This window comes from Penaeus monodon, chromosome 10, assembly GCF_015228065.2.
Source record: "Penaeus monodon isolate SGIC_2016 chromosome 10, NSTDA_Pmon_1, whole genome shotgun sequence".
NCBI classification, from domain to species: Eukaryota; Metazoa; Arthropoda; class Malacostraca; order Decapoda; family Penaeidae; genus Penaeus; species Penaeus monodon.
In genome coordinates, this window is record NC_051395.1 from 5,679,004 (window position 1) to 5,694,102 (window position 15,099).

The 15,099-nt window shown below is 36.9% G+C and overlaps 1 protein-coding gene across 3 annotated transcripts in view; it reads right to left on the reverse strand.

The window, feature by feature from the left end:
* The window catches only part of LOC119577795 (tripeptidyl-peptidase 2-like), a 42,371-nt gene that overhangs the window by 3,678 nt on the left and 23,594 nt on the right, over positions 1–15,099 (reverse strand). For 2 of the 3 annotated variants that reach the window (XM_037925366.1, XM_037925364.1), the window contains 15 exons: positions 14,161–14,265; positions 12,710–12,845; positions 11,824–12,020; positions 11,568–11,703; positions 10,667–10,826; positions 8,086–8,266; positions 7,791–7,900; positions 7,339–7,496; positions 7,031–7,208; positions 6,643–6,801; positions 6,309–6,410; positions 5,648–5,770; positions 4,720–4,965; positions 1,435–1,559; positions 6–129 (listed from right to left, as the gene is read on the reverse strand). In XM_037925366.1, the coding sequence (XP_037781294.1) occupies positions 6–129; positions 1,435–1,559; positions 4,720–4,965; positions 5,648–5,770; positions 6,309–6,410; positions 6,643–6,801; positions 7,031–7,208; positions 7,339–7,496; positions 7,791–7,900; positions 8,086–8,266; positions 10,667–10,826; positions 11,568–11,703; positions 11,824–12,020; positions 12,710–12,845; positions 14,161–14,265 (2,240 nt within the window). The remainder of the gene's footprint in view (positions 1–5; positions 130–1,434; positions 1,560–4,719; positions 4,966–5,647; positions 5,771–6,308; positions 6,411–6,642; positions 6,802–7,030; positions 7,209–7,338; positions 7,497–7,790; positions 7,901–8,085; positions 8,267–10,666; positions 10,827–11,567; positions 11,704–11,823; positions 12,021–12,709; positions 12,846–14,160; positions 14,266–15,099) is intronic. The other variant, XM_037925365.1, reaches the window with a different exon arrangement.

Here is a 15,099-nt window from a genome sequence, read left to right on the forward strand (position 1 = left end):
CTTACCGGCATAGTACGTATGGGCCCAAACTTGTGGTTACTTACAGCTTTCCGAACTTGTTCATCCTTTGCAAATGACAGTGTACCTAACAGGGCCTGACCTGGGGTTAGTCCGAGACCCTTCAGTGTCCTGTTGGAAAAACAATGCCATTTAAGTATGGGATACTTTCTGCAATTTTGTCGACAGTTATTATTTAGGTGACTTGCTTGTCGAATATTGCTCTCTGGAAGTAACAGAAGCTGCTTCAGAAAAACAAGATCCCCAAATAAGAATAACATTTCAACAAATGAAAGCCATTTGTTTATGAATCATTACACAAGTAAAGGGTTGACAGTGCTATCTTGACTAAGGAGTATATGGATAGGAAGATATACTGTCAAGAAATGGTAGGAGCAATCTGCCAATGAGACAGAGGAGGAAAGCCAATGTTGCACCTGGAGAGCACTTTTATTCCTTCAATTACTAGACTGAATGGAAATGAACAAAGATGCAATCATATGAATAATGTGTTTATCAGGGATTGTATCAAAGTATAAAGGACACACTTACAGCAAAAGTTATCCACCTGGTAGCCTGCTAATATCTCTTGCCTCACAGAGTTGAGGACTAGATCCTCCCCCAAATGCTATGTAGCCAATCAAGGCCTACTTTCCACTTATAATGCTTCAGCAGATTTAAATCAATGGGAGCCTGAATTTACTATCTGATTATTATTTTTAAACTTTCACACACATTGAACCATCTTCTCCTACTGAAACATGAAGTATGTACCAATACATATTTTTTTTACATTCCCAATGGAAATTAGTGACAAAGAAATACGCAGCATTTACTGTAGACAACTGCTTTTAACTCATGCAGATTATCAAAATATACATAGAATTACAGAAATGTCATAAATGATCAGATAATCAATTCAGGATCATCACTGGTCAAAAATCCATCTATTTCATTAGTGAATATTGTGCCCCTGTTAGGTTATTTAACATTTGGGGGAAGGGTCTGTCCTGTACTCTATAGGAAAAAGATATTCATGAGCAGGGGGACCACCTCAGCTGAGGCCTACCTTGCTTCATTCATTTGATCATTAAAAGATAAAAGGCCATTCATGATTTGTGCCATCGTGGTTGTCCATCCCGCAGGCCAGAATGAGGTACTATTGTGTCACATGTGGCTGAGCTTGCTCGGAGTTGTACTCTATAAATAGCTGTTTGCTTGCTTGGTGCTTGTTTGGCCCTGGCTACTTATTTAGGAGAATTACCCCTCAAAAGTAGGTTTAAAGCCTTCTTTATAGCATTATTACCTGAAGTATTATTTAAGCCACAGTCAAGAGCATTTAGTGGGGGGTAAATTTTCTTTAAACTTTCTTTATTTGAGCAGCTGACTCCTTGTGCATTCTGGTTGATAATATATTATAATCCAAAATAAACTTACTTGTCTGTGAGGCTGGGGGCAGTGAGGTAGAGAGGCTGGACAGCACCAGTACCCAAGGAAAGAGACTGAGCCTTCTTTCCACATGTAACTGCAGCATTGAATGATGTATACACATCAAGTTTTACCTGTGAAAACAAACAGCAAAGATGTAGTCATTGTATTTTTAAGTTCATTAAATAAACTATTTGAAAGTCTGCAATTATTTAGAGGAGGAAGAAGAAGAAGAAGAAGAAGAAGAAGAAGAAGAAGAAGAAGAGGAGGAGGAATAAGAAGAAAAATAATAAGAATAAGAAAAGGGAGGAAAAGAGAAGAACAGAAAAGAAAAGAAAAGAAAAATTATATACATATATATATATATATATATATAATATATAATATTATATATATATATAATATATATATATATATATTATATATATATATATATATATATATAATATATATATATATATATATAATATATATATATATATTATAATATATATTATCATTATTAATATGTATATATATATAATATATTATATATATTATATAATATATATAATATTGTATATAATTGATTATTAATATATAAGTTATATATATAGGGCCGCGGTGCCGAATGGTTAGAGCGTCGGACTCAAGACTGTCACGACGGCAATCTGAGTTCGAGGGTTCGAGTCACCGACCGCCGCGTTGTTTCCCTTAGGCAAGGAACTTCACCTCGATTGCCTACCTAGCCACTGGGGGACCAAGTCAGCCCAAGTCAGTGCCGGGTAAATAGAGATGGTGACTCGATAAAAAAAACACCGGGCGGAAGGCAATGGCAAACCACCGCTCTAAATTGCCAAGAAAAATCATGGAAGCCCATGATCGTCAAGGCCGCGGTGGCCGAATGGTTAGAGCGTCGGACTCAAGACTGTCACGACGGCAATCTGAGTTCAAGAGTTCGAGTCACCGGCCGGCGCGTTGTTCCCTTAGGCAAGGAACTTCACCTCGAATGCCTACCTAGCCACTGGGTGGCCAAGCCAGCCCAAGTCAGGGCTGGTCCCAAGCCCGGATAAAATAAGAGAGAATGTTACCTAAAAAGGTAACACCGGCACTCTCCGTGGAAAGGAACTGGGGACCCTACCACGTACTCACTCCAAGAGCATCACAACGTGAAAACTGCAATTGAGTATCATGTTGTGACCACGGCGGCTCAGACATGAACCTACCGTTAAATGATGATGATAATATAAAATATTATATATATTATATATAAAATTATAATATATATATATATATATATTATATAATTATATATATATATATAAATAATATATATATATATATATATATATATAATATATATATATATACATAATATATATTATATACATATATATATATTATATAATATATATTATAATATATAATAATATAATATATATTACATAATATATATATATATTAATATATATTATATATATATATATATAATATATATATATATATATATATATATATATATATATATAAAACAAGAGTAAAACTCAGGGTCCTGCAAAGGATCAGAGTTTATGAAGGAATTGAACTACGAAGTCCATGATGTTAATGAAGGCAATGTTTTTACTTTTTCACTGTCCAATGGTAAGCTTAGTAATCAATCCTTCCTATTAAAAAATAATGCAAATTCAACTTTCTATAACAAATAATAAGTTTTCTACAAGTGTCTACATAAAAAGCATAGCTTTTTGCATATGCAAACCCCCAAGAAGTTACTTCTATTTTTTTGTTTACTTTTTATCATATTTTAGATGAAAAGGATGAAGAAGAAGCAGAGATGGAAGAGAAGGAGGAGGAAGAGATGGAGGGGAAGAGGAGGAGCAACATCATCATCATGAAGTATTTATGGACCATTTCCTGCTTTGGGTTACAAGTAAAAATATAATAAAAAAAATACACCTGCATCCTATAGCATGTTTCATAAATTGCATCACTTAACATAGCTCTCCTAGCAAATTTTCCAAGTATTTTGTGCCATACTACCTGGTCACTGTTTTCCCTCAACAACACAGACTGGACCAGCCACACCACCCAACCTGCCACCTTCCAACCACCTGTATCAACACCCCTACCACCAAGGGTACTACCAACCATACCATAACAGCACTACCCACCATACCAGACATTACCACGAACACCACCATCACCAGTGTCATCACTACCCTTGCCACCCACACTATCAGTTATAATTACATACTATCCTCAACAAGGAACACCCACTTCTAACCCCTTAACCTACCTCAGAGGCTATATACATCTAGGAACCCTTACTATTTAGGAAACAATATCACCCTCATTTGCAAATATCATGAAATCCCCAGTACTTGTACTGATAAAATGAAGTAGAATTATTTTCACTCTAGATTATTATGCAACAAATGTCCTCCAACAAGCATCAATAACTACTGCCACCTACTATTCCAAGAAAGAGAAAAAGAAAAAAAATGCTTGCACTCTCTGCACTTATGTCATAGATGATATAATAGCTATATTGGTTGATGTGTATTCAAATGTTACATTTCCTTAACCCAACTGGTGTCACGTAATTGCACTTTCCATTGTAGTTTTGCTTTGTAAATTTAACATAGTGATAATTCGTTAGTCACCAGAGTCAATTAGTAGGCTTATATGACCTCCCATCATCTCTCCATTCCTTGAATTTTGAAAATTTTATTTTTTTCTAATGCCATTACTATAATCACTCTTATTATCATTATTGATATCAGGATTACTATAAATCCATTATCAATACTAAAATAAAAATCTTCCCAAAAATCAAGGAAATGGGGAAACATGCTATTCTGGTGGTATCAATGGGCCAAAACCAGGTTCTACTATTCAGACCCAGGCCTGGGCCCTGAACCACCTCTGGCTTCCTTGCATCATAATGTCTAACAATTTTCTAAGATTATCAAAGACTACAGATCATTTTCTCTCTCTGTCTCTGTCTGTCTCTCTCACCCCCCCCCTACACAGAGAGGGAGGGGGAGAGAGAGAGAGAGAGAGAGAGAGAGAGAGAGAGAGAGAGAGAGAGAGAGAGGATCTAGGCATAGAACACACCACATCTGGCATCCTTTCTTCCCCAGCTGGTATGTATGCCTTGACCTGATTTAAAGGGTGTTAATCCTTAGCTGAAATCTGGTCCAAGAACAGGATCAGATAAGTTAAATCATAGCTTTATTGAGAAGCAAGAATTTTTTCCTCTATTCATTATCTCTATCATCTTTATACAGTCCTGGAAAACAGAAATAAACTTACCTCTTGTGATAATTTAGTAAGCACAGTCAAGGGTAAATCACTGAGCTTCTCCAGCAAGTCAGGTCGCTCATGCCTCACATGAAGCCTGATTGTATATTCTCCTTTCTCAAGCTTGAGGCTATACTTGGTACAGTAAGCATCACCAGAGCCGAGGAGTTGCTTGTTGTGGTCAAACAGCATCCATAGCTGTGACTCAAATGCAGACTCATACAATACATCACTTAGCAAAGCACATTTTGGAGTAACCTGAAAACATTCAAATTCTATTAAAAGGTGTAATTTGCCATCTCTACTTTAAGTGTTACATTTTCACTTCAAAAACATTATTTGTGCAAAGATATTTAAATGAACTGAATGTAATCAACCAAATATATATCAAACTCATCCTAACTTTTTATATATGAAATTGTAATACTATCAAATATATAAATATATTTTTAATACCTCCTTAAAAAACAAGGAAAGTACTGGTGACACTATAATCTTTATACATGTTTCAACCCACTCACACCAGATACTGTCTTATCATGCTATGGGAAAGCTGTCACTCCTATTGGGGTGCTTTCTTTATGGCATGTGCAGTTGAGCTGCTCAAGTTATCTGTGCTAAACAGTTGTTTGTTTGTTTGGCTCTTGTTGCGCGGTCTGAGTCTAAAAAGCCCCTTAAAAGTTGGCTCAAAATTTCTTTTTATCCAACAGCATAGCACCTGATTGCTATAATCTATACATCAGACCTCTTGGACAGAAGAGAGAATTTCAATTTCCTAAATCTCTCATTATTTTTCACTTCTAGCCAACCCCAAGGCATATTTGCAGCATGCACAATGAAACTATATGTTTGTTTTAGCACATAAAAATAATAATAATAATAATAATAATAAAATAAATAAATAATACTTATGACAAACATGCACCAGATGAAGCCCTACCTCTGCTGTTTTAGAAACCGAGAGATTATAAGATAAAATTAGCTGGTAGACAGGACGACCACCTGGGATTGTGTCACGTAGACCACCCAGAACTTCCACTTTACTTTCTGTGGGTGTCAGCACCTATATCAGGGATATATCAATTTACTTTCACATACAGATACATTGTACGATATATAAAATAGTATAATCAGATCTGGAAAATAATAATTCTTCGGATAACATCAAAATATTCCAAAATATTTATGACTTCGATTTTCATTAATAAGCTATATGACAAAAAATATATACTGATACATATATTTCTTGAATTTGAATCCAGTTCACAAATTGGGTTTTACTTGTAATTCTATATATAGTAGAGATTTTTGGTGTTACTAATATCTGACAAATGAGCTATAATATGTTCTACTTTAATCAAAGTTTGAATCTTCTCTATGTTTAATGAAATATGTGAAAATACAGTTACAAATTCCTCAAGTTATAATTAACAAAATGAACTTTACATTTGGCCATTCTTTGGAGAACCATGGTTAAGCTTAGCATTAAAAACAAAAAACAAAAACAAAAAATCAGTAAATACCACCAACAAAACCAACAAATTGACGATGAAAAGTCACATCATCAAGCGACCCTCCATCCTTCTTATCGAGGCCATTACCTGAGTGTGATGTTTGAGATAAGCCTGTGGAGAGACCTCTTCTGGCCTCAGCCCTGCTCTCACATCCACACGCTGAACTCCATCACTGCAGAATAATGTTACCTGAAAGGGAAAAAATGTGAAAATGTGTAGTCATGAATCATGGCAAACATAATGTGGATGAGCTTAATGCAAGGTTCATCATCTGTTGAATTTCTTAAATATGAAAATATGCAATACAAAAAACTTATATAGATATTTGTTTCAACTAGATCAGTGTAAAATTAAGAATAACCCTAACAAAATCAAGTAAATTAGACTAAAACCTTATTGAACTGTGGTAAAATCACATTACCTCCTCATGCGATGGCCGCAGACTGTGAAATTCAACGTCAATTTCTACCTGACCATCCACTAAGCTTGACCACCAACGGGCAAGGCAAACCTCCAGGGTATATCCACCTCGCACTCCTAAGACGAACGTGCTGCTCTCATTGCTGCCTAGATTAACAACCTGAAAATGTTCGTAACATGTTAAAACTTCCATATCTATTTTTATTATACTATTTTATTTTATTTTATTTATTATTATATATTCTTTTACATCAGTATACAGAGCTTTACGATTATTTCTACCAAGGGATATCACACGTAAGTAGAAACATATAATTCTGTGCTCCTAGATGAGTAAGTGTAAACTCTTAAAATCTGATCTCTAATGATTGTTCTGCCCACAATATTACCTTATAGAACTCAATTGTCTTCACACTGCAATCAGGTTTCAACTGAACTGCATGAAGTGTGAAGCGCTGACACTTCTCAGAATGCGACGATTTCAAGGTAACAGTTGCCCAAGTAGACTCGACTGGCACGTGCAGGAAATGACGGCGGACACATCCCGCTCGGAAAACCTCAGCTGGACTGTCAAAAATAAAATGTCATAACCATCATTATGATACTTTTCATGTTAAGCAGTCACATCCAATATCATCAGGCTAATAAAATGCATAATATAAAATAGCACAAATCTGAAAGCAATGCAGCAACTTACCAGGTGTACTTGTACCCATGAAGTAAGTCAATAACAGGAACAACAATAGTGATTGGAACTTCAAACATGATTCCTTTCTCAACATTGCAAGCGCTGTAGGCCTTGACAGAGGCAAAATAAACTCTTCCACGCTCCAGACCTCGAGGATCTATGCTCACCTGTAATAATTCAAGATGAAATATGTTTGTTAAAAAATAAAAGCAGAGAAAGAAAGAAACTACTATAAAGCAAAACTTACAGCAATGTCATTTATATAATATATAAATTATATTATATATATATATATATATATATATATAAATATATATATATATATATATATATATATATATATATATATATATATATATATATATATATATATATATATATATATATATATATATATATATATATATATATATATATAAAATATATATATATATATATGTAAATAACACAGAGGAGCTTACCTGGAAAGACCTGGCAGTGTAAGACATTTGTAAACAGCTTGGTGATCTAATCCATGGAGCATTACTTGTCAGAACCATTTCCATACAGAAGGACAATTTTTGATTGGCATCTGATGAGCAGTATTGTGCAATTAAACAGAGTTAATGGTGAAATCCCATTATCATCAAATTACAATATCAACAAAAAATTATAATATATTCAAGCATGAAAAAAAAAAAAAAAAAAAAAAAAAAAAAAAAAAAAGTATTGAAATTCTTAATAGAAAGGAATAACTTAAATATTAACTATACATACCGGCTCTAGTATCATCAAGTAGCACAGGTTCCACTGTAACCGACATGTCAACAGGTTTATCAGCAAGCCAGTTACGCAAATGAATGCCCTTTTTCCTCTCACTTCCACACTCGACCATAAACCGAACTTTATCTTCTATGTTATTGCAATGCTGAAGTATGTGCTCCACAGCCCTGTCCACCTACAACGAATAACCCCAATTAATGCATTTTATGATGTTGCTACTATATCTATGTTATCATGCTTTTCTTAAAGATATGCTTATTTACAAATAAAAATCCACACAGCTTAGTAACAGTAGTAGTAGTAGTGGTAGTAGTAGTAGTTATGTGTGTGCAGGTGTGTTGTGTGTGTGTGTGTGAAGTAGTAGTAGTTTTGTGTGTGTGTGTGTGTGTGTGTGTGTGTGTGTGTGTGTGTGTGTGTGTGTAAGTAGGTGTGTGTGTGTGTGTGTGTGTGTGTGTGTGTGTGTGTGTGTGTGTGTGTGTGTGTGTGTGTGTGTGTGTGTGTGTGTGTGTGTGTGTGTGTGTGTGTTTGTGTTTGTTTTACACATACATGGCTCCTCAAGTAATTAACCTATTGGATTGTAAGCTCTGCCCACATGAACATTTATGTGTGGTTATCAAGACTCCTAGTCTTGCCAATTTTGTGATCTCTTTTTCTGCATAAGCATTTTTTGCTCTTTTACCATTTTCTAAGTTCTATATTCATAATTTGATATGGTGCATCAAGATGGTAACAGAGTATCTTACTTGAGAAGACTCCATATCATCAACACTAACAACTAACATCATTTTTAAATAGTTTTGTATTATTCAGTTATCTGTAACTAAACTCTGGGTCTAGGCAGGCAAGAATTAGATCCTGAGCATGGAAATAGTGTCGTCCATGGAGCTGGCACTCTTCTAGCAACAGCTTTTTCCTACATGCCTTTTCTTCCTCTATGAGTTTTGTGTACTTATGACAGGTAATTACTGTCACCTGAGCCCTCAGCAAAATGCTTTTGTTATAGCATATTCCTGTCACTTGGCCCTTAGCCATTTTTTTTATGACTTTACAGTCATATCATCAATTACTTATCTATCACTAGTCCTACCTATCTCACCTATTTATCCTGTTTCTTAAAGGATGAAGGGAAGGAGGGAGGGAGGGAGGGAGGGAGGGAGGGAGGGAGGGAGGGAGGGAGGGAGGGAGGGAGAGAGGGAGGAAGGGGGGAGAGAGAGAGGGAGGAAGGGGGGAGAGAGAGAGGGGGAGAAAGAAAGAGAGGGAGGGAGAGAGAGAGAGAGAGAGAGAGAGAGAGAGAGAGAGAGAGAGAGAGTTTGGTTAGGATTTGTTTGGTTAGGATTCCATTTGATACAATGGATATTCTTGGTGTGACATACTGTCTGCTTGCTTTTGCTTACGTGTGTGAGCTGCTGCTGACTCGGCGGAACCGAGTCCTTGCCCGCCGTGGTGCCCAGCCACAGCAGTAACCTCCGGGCGACAGTTGCAACTTCTCGCGCCTGGGCGGGGCGCGAACCGCCGACCCCTCGGATGAGAGGCCGACATGTTACCACTGTACTAGCCCGGAGAGAGAGAGAGAGATGGGTGATGAATAACATTTATTGGTGCTTGCCTTTGTTGCTTATAAGTTTGATTGTCATCAATGCGAAAGAGAGGGGAAGAGAAGATCATAGTTAGTAGAAACTAACGAAAGGAGATAGAAGTGAGAGAGAGAGAAGAGTAGGGAGGAGGGAAGAAGAAGATGGAAAAAGAGGAAAGAGGAGAGAGAAGAGGAGAAGAGAGAGAGGGAGAGGAGGAGAAGATGAGATGAAGAGAGAAGAGAGAGAAATGAGAGAAAGAGAGGAGAAGAGAGAGAGAGAGAGAGAGAGGAGAGAGAGAGAGAGAGAAAGAAGAGAGATGAAGAGAGAAGAGAAGAGGAGAGAGAAGAGAAGAGGAGGAGAGAGAGAGAAATGGAGAAGAGAGAGAGGAGAGAGGAGAGAAGAGAGAAGAGGAGAAGAGGAGGGAGAGAGAGGAGGAGGGAGAAGGGAGAGAGGAGGGGAGAGAGAGAGAGGAGAGGGAGAGAGAGAGAGAGGGAGGAAAGAGAGAGGGGGAGAGAGAGAGAGAGAGAGAGAGAGAGAGGAGAGAGAGAGAGAGAGAGAAGGAGAGAGAGAGAGGAGAGAGAGAGAGAGAGAGGAGGAAGAGAGAGAGAGAGGAGAGAGAGAGAAAGAAGAGAAAGAAAAGAAAGAAGAAGAAAGAAAGAAAGAGAGAGAGAGAGAAGAAAGAAAGAGAGAGAGAAAGAGAGAGAGAGAGAAAAGAGAAGAGAAGAGAGAGAGAGAGAGAGAAGAGAGAGAGAGAGAGAGAGAGAGAGAGAGAGAGAGAGAGAGAGAGAGAGAGAGAGAGAGAGAGAGAGAGAGAGAGAGAGAGGGAGGGAGGGAGGGAGGGAGGGAGAGGGAAGGCGGGAAGGAAGGAATGAAGGAAGGGAGGAAGGGAGGAAGGCAGGCAGGGAGAGGGAGTACAAAACTATACCTAGTTTACCTTTTCCCCCCTTCTTTTCTAAATATCCATAATTTAGAGTCACCTGAATTTGTCTTGTCTAACTAACCTGGATCAGTCCATGTCCTTGTGCAAACACATCCACATCTAAAGCCATGGCAGTGTTCTGTATTGCTCTTCGGACAGAATACGGGGAATATGGAATGGACTTCAACTTTACTGCTGAGACAATCAGAGCGACGCAACCAGCAGTGTGAGGAGATGCCATGCTAGAAAATTTAAGATATAAATATTCATTATCTGCTGAAGGTTACTGGATGAAATGAATTATGTTTACAATTGCTTTTAACTTATTTTTGAATTCTATCTATGATTTTCAATATTACTTCTGCTGTCATGCTTAAGCAAATGAAAAAATATTAAGAATGCAAATGAAAAAGTATTAACCCAATGCCACTGGGAAAATGCTGTGCTCATTATTTACTTCTTTGTGAAATGCCTCTGCACATAGATGGCTCTGCTATGCTTAGCCACAAAGGAGTCAATTAGTAGACCCTGTGACCTTTCCTGATTTCACTTCTCCTTGTTGGCAAGATTTTTTTTTTTAACTAATGCTATGAATATCGATGGAGTTATTTTTATTTTAACATTATAATTACTATAAGGTTATAAACATTAGCAAGAGCCAAATAAGATAACGTAAAATAGTTTCGTAAATCAAGGAAAAAGGTAAACGGGCGAGACAGGCAGTACTTGTCATTGGCTCATTAGTGACTTCATACAAGTGTAGCCATCTATATGTAAAAACAATTAATAAAGTAAACTCAAAGTGGGCATGGCATGTACATACATGCCATACCCGGCAGCATTGGGTTAAGAATGCAAATGAGGAAGTTTAATCACAGAATAAGAGAAAGTTTCAACATATTCAAAGTATGAGGTTACACTTTACAGTAAAATAAATTCATTAGTAGCAGCACATGGCTGTTTTTTTTTAACAAATTCCCCACCTTGTGCCATTCATAAGCTGGTTGCTACGTAATGTGAATGTTGGGACAGATGTGATGGCACCACCTGGAGCACAGACGGTCACACCCCTTGCACCATCTGCTGTAGGTCCTCTTGATGACCAGGTATAAGGACATCCTGTAAATCAGGCATTAAAATTTATTTTTTCTTTCAAAACATTAATTGTAAAGCTATGCAATAAATAGAGTTCATGACAATCAATGGGTATGAATCTACACAATAAATGCTACAACCTACCAGGCAACTTCTCAATCATGGAGTATTCAGCAGTCATCATGTCAGGGGACACATAAGCACCAACACCAATGATTGAATCACTCTGGAAGTCTGGAGGAACTCCCACTGTTGCAAGAGCTGGACCATGATTGCCCGCTGATGATACCCAGATAACACCATATTTGTTGACTACTTCGTGAGCCAGTTCTCCTAATCGACTGAAAAGTAAAAATTACTTTATGGATGGGTTGAGATCTCAGAGGATTTAGAAACACCAAGTATAACATATGAAGATTAAGTAGGCAATTACATTAATGATGTTTGTAAGTGCAAATTAAAGATCCTGAAAACTTGAACTGCCTGTGCTGTCTAACTGTTAGTATGAATATAAATGCAAAATTCAGTATAAAGACATACATTCAAGTTTACAATTTAAAGCACTTGGAACATAATTAACACTAACATCAATTCATACATAGTTCAATAACATTTAGAGTAATGAGATGTTATTAAAAAATATGACAAATTTCCCCTGGATTAACTGAACTGCTGCCACCTGAGGTAGGGTAGGACCTCCTCAACACCATTTCCTTTTACACATTACTACTTGAATAAACAGACGGTATAACAGTGGATAAATCTAAATAACTTTCCTACAAAATGTATCAACTTACTTATGTTATTGTGAGAAATACCAACACAGATGATTATCATAATGGTTATATGCTAATTCTTGTTCTAGAAGGACACTTGTAAAGGTTAATATTACATATTCTATAATGATTCTCAATATTACAACCTCTGCATATCAAAGACTCTGATGTGTTAGTACTTTACCAGTAGTAACTTGTCCTTAGGCAATTGCATAAGTACAAGTGGTTCTGGTAGACAAAAGTAACTTCCTTACCTTGAGTTTGACCAATGAGCATGTTCTCCGTAACTCATGTTGATAACATCTACTTTGTAGAAAGAGTTTTCCATCACACGCATCATAGCTCTGGCTAGTGCAGTGCCAGTTTCCATGCTACCAATACGATTGTCACCTTAAATCACATGAGCTAGATTTAGAATCTACAATATTGTTAAATACATCATTAACATATGCTAATTATAAGACCACCAAAGTTACATTAATTAATGCAGTAGGACTGGGTACATGCACTTATTTTTGCTATAGATTTTGTTTGTTTGTATACACATAGTTGGCTCCATGAGCACTTAGTGATCAAAAAGTTGATTAGTAGGCCTCACCTGTTTACACCATTTCTTTAATTCACAGGGGAAAATTTTCTATTTCAATTACTTTATTATTATCATTATAATTATATTATTATTAATCTCTTGGGTATGGATGCTTCACTGCCCACACATGGCCCAACACATGGGCATTAGGCTTACTCGAGCAGCCACTCTGATGGATGTGTGGCTTGTAGGCCAGGTGCACACCAACCAGTGTGAGCAGTGACAAGACTCCATGCCTCCCCTTTACAATGTAATTTTCATATCTTCTGCATTAGCATTTTAAGCTTTTTGCCATTTCACTATGTCTATCTTGTCATCATTTGATTTGCTTTATCCAAACAGTACTAGATGGTTTTCCTTGCACAGACTCCATTATCATCTCTCTTGGTAGTCCACAACTTATTGCAATAATAATAACAATATGAAACATTTTGCTTTTATAATTTTCTGTAATACAATGTTTGCCACTGTTCACAGTAGGCAGGAATAAAATCCTGAGCATAGAAATAGCTGCCTCCCTGGAGCAGGCACTCTTCCAGTCATGGCTCACAGATGGTATATTCCACACTTATTTACAAAGGGAAACAATACAGAAGTCCCTTCCTAAATGCCTATTCAGTCTAACCACCCTACAAGATCTTTCTGCACTCATGGTGAGTCATTTCCTTCACCCCAGCCTTCAGCCAAAATTCTCATGATGGCAAGTTCCAGTCACCCCAGCCCTCAGCCATATTTTCCCATGAAGGCATTGTTGATGTCACCTACCCCTCAAGCCAAATTTTTTCATGAAATGATGGTCAAGTCATCTGGATTATACGGGTTAACAATAATGACATCAATAATAATTATAATGATAATAATAATAATAATTACAAATTTCTTCACTAGCATTCAAAGAATAGGGTAAATAGGTGAGATCAGATAGGCCTAGTATGTATTGTTAAAGAAGTCTTGAAGACTTGAGGAAAATGGTCATTTACTTGAATACATCAAGCTCTCTCATGTTTCTCCATCCATATTACAATATCAAATAATGACATGACTCCCAAAACAAAACAAAATAAATACATCTGTATTATCATCACTGTATCATTAACAAAATCAATTCTTTCTTACCTATAGTTATAGAGACTATCTGAGCACCAGGGGCAACACCATTCCTCTCTGGGGCATCAGGGAAATTAGCCGATGCAATGGAAGCCACATGTGTACCATGACTTGCTGGAAAAAAATTATGATGTTGTAATATGTTCACACACTGGATTTTCTTAAATTATATGTAATTTTAACCCGTTTGTTTGTTGTGTGTGTCTCACTGTACATACATGGACAACATCCAGGCATTAAGCATCCTAGAGTGTGTGGCTTGTAGGTCTGGCCCACATGAACACTCATGCATGAAAGCTAGACTCCTTGCCACCTCTTTACTATGTTATTAGCTCTCTTTTCTACAGACGTGTTTTGGCTGTTTTGCCATTTTCCAAGGTCTATATCTATTGTTTGTTATGCTGTATCAAGATAATAATAGGCTGTTTTTTGGTGAACAGATTCCATATTATCTCTCAAGATAATTTACACTTTGTGTACTAACAGCAGCAATAAGTTACATAGTGGTACCTGTTATTTCATTTATTTTCACATTATTAAGTTTTCTATAATACACCCTACAGTAGTAAAAGTGGGCAGGAATAGCTTCTGCAGGCAGATATAGTGTCCTTCCAGAAGACAGCCCTCTCCTTGACATGGTTTACAGATGGTAAAGGTCACCCTCATGAACCAGTGAAAAACCTGCAGATGCTCACAAACCCAGCCCCTTCTAGAAGGCCTGTTGAGTCAGGCTCACTCCAAGTGCTTTGTATACTAATGATGAGGCATCCCTATCACCTTAAACTTGGCAACAACATCCCATGACAATATGTTTCCATCTCTTGTAGCTAAATTTTTTTTCTATGATGATACTCAGGATAAAATATCCCTTTCACCTTAAACTTGGCAACAATTTCCCATGACAATATATTCCCATCACTTGTAGCTAAATTCTTGATGAAACTGCCT